The 7,692-nt window shown below is 38.2% G+C and overlaps 1 protein-coding gene across 1 annotated transcript; it reads left to right on the top strand.

Moving 5' to 3' along the window:
• The first annotated feature begins 5,442 nt into the window (after window positions 1-5,442).
• LOC140794359 (acetylajmalan esterase-like) lies at window positions 5,443-7,299 on the top strand. The gene is made up of 5 exons (XM_073146372.1): window positions 5,443-5,621; window positions 6,144-6,337; window positions 6,464-6,676; window positions 6,765-6,913; window positions 7,015-7,299. The coding sequence occupies exons 1-5, from the start codon at window positions 5,443-5,445 to the stop codon at window positions 7,297-7,299; spliced, it is 1,020 nt and encodes a 339-aa protein (XP_073002473.1).
• The last annotated feature ends 393 nt before the right edge of the window (window positions 7,300-7,692 follow it).

Below are 7,692 nucleotides of genomic sequence, written 5' to 3'. Positions count from 1 at the left end.
GAAGGACCACTTTCAGAAACACCATCTGGGTGTCTCTCATCTACGGGAACTGTCATAAAAGAAACAATTCTCCAAATCTATAGAACCCCTGCTCACTGCCGAATCCTTGTATGCGCTCCAAGAAATCGGACCTGTGATGCACTGACAAGAAGTTTGCTCAAAGATATTCCAAACTCAAAGCTATTCCGTGCTAATGCGGCCTTTAGGGACTATGATCTTGTTCCAGATGACATTATTCCTCAATGCTCATTTGAGAAAGAGTGCTTCACTTGCCCCTCGCTTCCTGAGATCCAGAAGTTCATGATAGTCACATCAACTTTTATCAGTACTTTCAGGCTATACGCTGCTGGAATTGCAGCTGACCATTTTACTCATATATTTCTGGTCGATGCCTCTTCTACTACGGAACCAGAAGCTGTAGTTGCTCTTGCGAACCTCATCAGCAAAAAGACGGTCATTGTGGTCGCCGGTTCATCTAAGGATATTCCATATTGGGTGAGATCGGATATAGCAAGGAGAAATGGACTTAAAAGATCATTCTTTCAAAGGCTTCTTGAGAGGAGGCCCTATTCCACGAATGATCCCAGGTTCATAAGCCATGTGACATGGTAGGACTACATTTTAAGTAAAGGAGAGTTCTATGCGTTTCTTCAGATGGTTAAGAATTAAGAATAATCAGAGTCGCAGGACAAACTTCCGGTATGCTTATAGAATCAGAATAGACATGTGCTGGCTGTTCTAGTTCAGTGCCTTTGATGGTTTTCCTCAGCCTGAGGGCAAGATAGTTTGTCAACTTTGTGGCCATAATAACGGGTCTGAAATCGGATGATTCACTTAGATCGGACCCAAGCGCATAAGTGTCTGCTTTGAGATGATCCAGCATATGATTCTAGGTTATCTTAGAACAATCTGTGTAATATATATCGTACTGTATATGTTTTCAAATTCTAGAATTTGCTTATTCAACTTGTATTCCATAATCAAGAAATGTAAGTTTATGATTTGAACTTGTTATATAAGTCTGCAAACTGGAAACTATGTGAATTGTATTAATTTAAGAAGCCCTTAACTAGAGTAATGTGTGTAAAGAAGACTGATGACGCTTTTTTCTATCTTTTTACTATTAAGTTGATCAATGTTTAATTGTTGGTTATCTATCGTATATATATTTTGCACAAACAAAGATTAGAGGGGTTTAACGTAAATAAGATATTTGAGAAGGGTGTAAATGAAAGAAAAACACAATAATTAGCAAATGTATTTTTTTGTGTGTATTCCCTTCAAAAAATTGATATTTATATGTGTGCTCTTCAAAACATATAATATTTGTATATGTACTCATCTGATTACTTTTTACGTTAAATCTAAATAATTAAAATAATAACAATTATTCTTAATTAATAAAAATATAAAATTTAGAGGGGTATATAAGCCAATATAGGAATTTTGATGGGTATGTATGCAAAACAAACCCTTTAACAAATTATGCGGTGGGCGTAAATCGATTACCCGGTTCATGAAAAGAAATTAAAATATTCAAAGTGTTCAGACATCTCGTCTTGAGAGATAAAACAAACTACTCTATCTCATGGTTGTGTCGAAGCTAGTATCTTTAGAGATAAAAACAAATAAATTATCTATTACAACACGCGAACTGTAACCTTCAACGGATAAACGACTATATTTGCTTCTATCTTATCTTCCCATGAAGATAATATCGATGAAGTAAAAGTCCACTAGAAGAAGAGTTGTAACAAATCTAAAACTTTAGGAGGACATGATCCCCCTTATAAATTAGAGAGAGAGAGAGAGAGAGAGAGAGAGAGAGAGAGAGAGAGAGAGAGAGAGAGAGAGAGAGAGAGAGAGAGAGAGAGATAATGGCGTCCTCTACCTCTAGAAGCCTTCTTCTTCTTTTTGTTTTCACCCTCCTTCTCCAGTGTAGTACTTCTTCTCGCTCTTTTCCATCTATCAGGAAACTTACCCAAGAGTACTCTAGCATCCGTGCCATCTATAGCTTTGGAGATTCCATGGCAGATACCGGAAATTTTCTAATTGAGGGAGTTAAGAATGGTTCCTTCGCAGGAATTGCTAACCTTCCCTACGGTGAGACTACTTTCGGTCAAGCAACTGGTCGTTGCTCCGACGGCCTTCTTATGATTGATTACATTGGTAAGACTATTTTACTATTTGGCTCAATTTCTCACTTACTCCTCGTGTACTTCAACCTGACTGTACTTGATCTTGCATCTCATATAGCTAGGGATCTCGGCCTTCCTCTTCTTAACCCTTACTTGGATAAACAAGCCAACTTCGATAATGGAGTTAACTTCGCTGTCGCTGGAGCCACCGCACTTGACAGATCCTTCTTTGCACAGGAGGCCACTTTGCCACCTTTCACTAGTAGTTCGCTGGGCGTTCAATTTGGATGGTTCAAGGACTACCTCAAAACTATATGCTCATCACAAGAAGGTTATATAATTCTCACCTTAGAATTATTTTTTGTAGATAATATAACTTAAATGCTAGCTCTATTCCGGTACTTTTGTAGATTGTGCTTTAGTGATCAATAATGCACTCTTTTTCGTCGGAGAGATCGGTAGTAACGACTATATCTATGCGTTAGTCGCGAGGCAAACTATCAAAGAGGTGCACCAAATGATCCCAGTTGTTGTGCAGAAGATAATTAGTGTTGCAAGGGTAATATATTTCTTTCATTTATTTATGCATGAGATGTATGTTTAATTTGTAATTTCTTAGAAACTTACTGACATATATATATATATATAGGAATTGCTTGACATGGGTGCAACTCGACTCGTTATTCCGGGAATTTTTCCTATTGGATGCATGCCTGGATATTTGACGTTGGTTAACTCCTCGAATCCAAATGACTACGATGAGAATAATTGTCTGACAAGCTTAAATGCCTTAGCCACGATCCACAACGCAAATCTCTTCGAAGCCATTCAAAATCTACAAGCCTCATATCCAGATGCTGTCATTCTCCGTTCTGACTATTTCAAAGCTTTAAGGTTTCTCTTCAACAACGCCCTTAACTTAGGTACGTACTATCTGAGACCTTATGCAATCTTATTATCAAACACATATCACTTATTTAGGAATAGCTTATATAACGTATGTGCATTAATTCTCTTGCAGGGTTTGACGAGACCTCGTTGACGAAGGCATGCTGCGGCGGCGGCGGCGGCCAGTATAACTACGATGGCAGTAGGCTTTGCGGGTCTCCGGGAACTACAGTATGTGCAGATCCATCAAAATACATAAGCTGGGATGGCATCCATCTAACTCAGCATGCACACGAGTTGATGACCAAGAAGCTCATTGAAAAATTCACTTACCCATTAGGAGGGGTGGAAAGGATTTCACCGTCTCCTCCCTCTCTGAGATCTGGAGACAATGAAGGCTCACCTTCCAGCGTTCGTCTCCGATGGGCTTGGTTAAATTATTAATTAACTATGCGTTCGTCTCTCTTTCTCCCCTCCCATCTCCCTAATAATTGACTAAATATTTCTGGGGTCAAGCCCACTTTTCTCGAGAAAAGAAAAAGTTTGCACTTTGTTAGGAATGTCTGGATATTAGGTTTTAGGCATAGACAAGTCGGTGACCAATTTTATTTTTTTCATTAGTTTTAGAATTTGTGCAGATACTCTGTTCTTTTGTTTGCTTTGTTTGAGCTAAATTGAATGATAAAAGTGCATAGGAATTTGGGTGTCTTTTGATATATGAGATTATGCTTCTTGGTCCAATATATTACTCTTCATAAGTCATCACGAACCCACTCATTTGAACGTATCCGCGACTCAATTTTGTGCACCAGTGTTCTAAATCAAGACCCTCTTGCCTCATTAATGTAACTAAGCCTGTGGCTCGTGTCTAATTCCAGGGCCTAGCTCCAATTGTGTTATCATGACTCCTCCACATCAGCCTCTTTATCCACTAGTAATCTAGGAGCGATGATAGTATCCATTTCATCAATCTTCTCACAGAATAAAAATGGTACCTTCTTATAAACAGATCGAAAGAAGAATTGTTCATAGTCATCAGAACTACAGCCAATATTTGTCGAAATTTTCCATACAATCGCTGTAATATTTTTCGGACATGTAGTCGATTTTCTTGATCTTCAGTCATTATCTGAGAAGGTTTAGTAGGACATTAAATGAATAAAGCTGTTAAGGATTGTCATACCAGAATCTTATCTTATCCTGTTCACTTAGGCCTAAGTTGTTCTTGATTCATTTGGTGCAAAACCCCTTAGTTCTGTTCAATTGGCTAGTATTCCTTTATGACAAGAAATAATAAACGTTAACTTAAATGAAGATATACTTATTTAAACAGAGACGAACACTCATGCTTCCACAGGTACATCCTTATGCATAGTTTGAATACTTGCAGCCATGAAATTGTAGGACTCCCAGAGAGACAGATGAATACTTCATGAATATCTGCTGCTCAGACATTTGTTGGAGGGGTTTGGTATCAGTGATATGTTTGTAATCAATTACTTCTAATTAAGAAAAGAGAGGAGAAAATAATTGTGTCAATTACACATGAAATCTGAACTTGATAAGCGTAATATGGCCATATTGAGGAACCCTCCCAAATTTATCATGAATCAGTAGAAGAATTGTGGCCAGAGGTAAGAATGGTAATATAGAATGAAAATTTTGCAGCCTGATGTAAGATTGCAATACCACAGTTCGGAAAGGTACATAACATAAACCTGGAAATTCATAAGGTATATAACACAAAACCTGGAAAGGTTCATCTTTCCTTTCAGAAGGTTGGAGACGAACATAATCTCTGGATACAAGTTATGGTGGCTTCTCAGGAACTGAATCAATCTAAAATTCTACAAAAGAATTGCACGTCTGACTTTTTATTGTTCTTCTTGGTACCATTTAAATTAGGAATCTTGAAGAAGGCCTCTTTACTAAGCAATTTGAGGGTGGTATCAGCCAAAAGATACTTGCTCCATTTCTGTATTAAGCAAAGCAAATGAAAACTGAATAGACCCATTGGAGAAGAAGAAAGAAAAAAAAAATGAATTAAAGATTATACTGAGAGACTATAAATTTCACTGGTTTGGTCCAAGAAAAAGAAGAAAATGAAGCATGTTTAAATGAATAATCTCGATCAATTTGTCTTTAAGGACGACAAGATAACAATACCAGATATATTTGCTAAGAGATGACATATTTAGAATAGTACAAACACACGATTAACAGAGGAAAAGAAAAGAATCTCCAATTTATTCAAGAGTAAGGTAGAAGAGGCAATGCTGAATTTACCTCACAGTAGAAGTCATATATATAGCTTCTTGATCTCCTCCTCCAAATGCTCCGGGATCTCGTACCTTGGAAGTTCTCTGTTCTTTGAAGGCGACGAGATCGAAATCAGGAAAGCTTTCGGATGACGGCGATGGCGACGGAGGCGAATAAATCTTCGGAGTGTTCTCCTCGGCAAATTCTTCCAGAAACTCGTGCAGTGCTAACAATGGGTTCCTCTGCGAGACATGCATTGGGTTGGTGGAGAAGGCTTGGAAGAAGAAAGATTACGGGGATTGAGGAAACCTTCGAAACCCCGGTTGGTGTCCGATGGTAAATCTCGACGGGAGATGGATTCTTGTGCGAGGTATCGATTGACCGAGAAGGCTTGGGTAAAGAAAGAGACGGGGTTGACGAATTTTCCGAAATCTCTGTCAGTATCCAGACGGGAGATGGATTCTTGTGCGAGATTTGGGTTGACAGAGAAGTCTTGGAAGAAGAATTAGAGATTAAAACAAACTTGCTCTATCTCATCAGACTAGTATCAAAGCTAGTATATATTTACTTCTATACATCTTTAGAGATATATACCTCTATCTTACGTTCCGATAAAGATAATATCGAAATAGCCGTCCAATAGAAGAAGACTTCTAATAAATCTAAAACTTATGTAAGACGGACACTCCCTTATAAAAGCCAACTTTGTTCAATGAATATTTTACAACGTTCAGACTTGAGAGAGAGAGAGAGAGAGAGCATGGAGTCATCTACCTCTAGAAACATTCTTCTTCTTCTTCTCTTCACCCTCCTCCTCCAGTGTAGTACTACTTCTTCTAGCACTTTTCCATCTCTTAGGAAACTTACCCAAGACTGTAGCATCGAAGCCATCTATAGCTTTGGAGACTCCATTGCAGATACAGGAAATCTTCTAAAAGAGGGAGTTAGCAATGGTTCCTTTTCGGGGATTGCTAACCTTCCCTACGGCAAGACTACTTTCGGTCAAGCAACTGGTCGTTGCTCCAATGGTCTTCTTATGATCGACTATATTAGTAAGACTTTTTTTTTTTTGATAGGGCTAGTGAGTTACTCTACGTTCGTGTAGGCAGACAGGCGCGATTTTTCACTTGCTCTTATGTACTTCAACTTAACTGCACTTTATCTTGCATCTCATATAGCTAGAGATCTCGACCTTCCTCTTCTTAATCCTTACTTGGATAAACAAGCCAACTTTGATAATGGAGTCAACTTCGCTGTAGCTGGAGCCACGGCGCTTGATCAATCCTTCTTCGCACAGGGAGAAACTTTACCACCTTTCACTAATAGTTCCCTAGGCGTTCAACTTGGTTGGTTCAAGGACTACCTCAAAACTATATGCTCATCACAAGAAGGTTATATAGTGCTGAACTTAAGTTCAATTTTTTTTTCATAGTTAATATAACTTAAATGCTAGCTCTATTTATTCCTATACTTTTGTAGATTGTGCTGCAAAGATCAATAAGGCACTCTTTTTCGTTGGAGAGATCGGAGGAAACGACTATAATTATGCGTTCTTTGCACAGCAAACTATCGAAGAGGTGCAGCAAATGATCCCAGTTGTTGTGCAGCAAATAATTAATGTTTCAAGGGTAATTAATTTCGTTCTCTCGTTTATATATTCACTAGATGTATGTTTAATTTGTAATTTCTTAGAATGTTACTGATATATATATCTTTGAAATATATATAGGAATTGCTTGACATGGGTGCAACTCGACTCGTTATTCCGGGAAATTTCCCTATCGGATGCATGCCCGGGTATTTAGCATTGGTTAACTCCTCGAATCCAAAAGATTACGATGAGAATAACTGTCTGATAAGCTTAAATGCCTTCGCCGTTGACCACAATGCAAAGCTGTTCGACGCCATTGAAGATCTACAAGCCTCATATCCAAATGCTGTCATTCTCTATTCCGACTACTACAACGCTTTAAGGTTTCTCTTGAACAACGCCTATAACTTAGGTACCATCTGAGCACTTATGCAATCTTATTCTCAAATATATATATATATATATATATATATATATATATATATATATATATCATTTAATTACATAGGAATTAAGCTATGTGCATTAATTCTCTTGTAGGGTTTGACGTTACGTCCTTGACGAAAGCTTGCTGTGGTAGCGGCGGACAGTATAACTTCGACGGTAGTAAACTTTGTGGCTCTCCAGGGACTACAGTATGTGAAGATCCATCAACATACATAAGCTGGGATGGCATCCATCTAACCCAGCACGCATACGAGTGGATGACAAGGGTGCTCATTGAGAAATTCACTTATCCATTAGTCCTAATGTGTAGGACGATATTTAGCTGGGTTTTAGGCAAAGACAACTTAGTTTTATTAGTTAATTAGTTTG

This window comes from Typha latifolia, chromosome 8 (assembly GCF_019914945.1).
Source record: "Typha latifolia isolate L0001 chromosome 8, TyphaL0001v2, whole genome shotgun sequence".
Taxonomy (NCBI): domain Eukaryota; kingdom Viridiplantae; phylum Streptophyta; class Magnoliopsida; order Poales; family Typhaceae; genus Typha; species Typha latifolia.
This window is presented reverse-complemented; position numbering and strand designations above follow the sequence as displayed.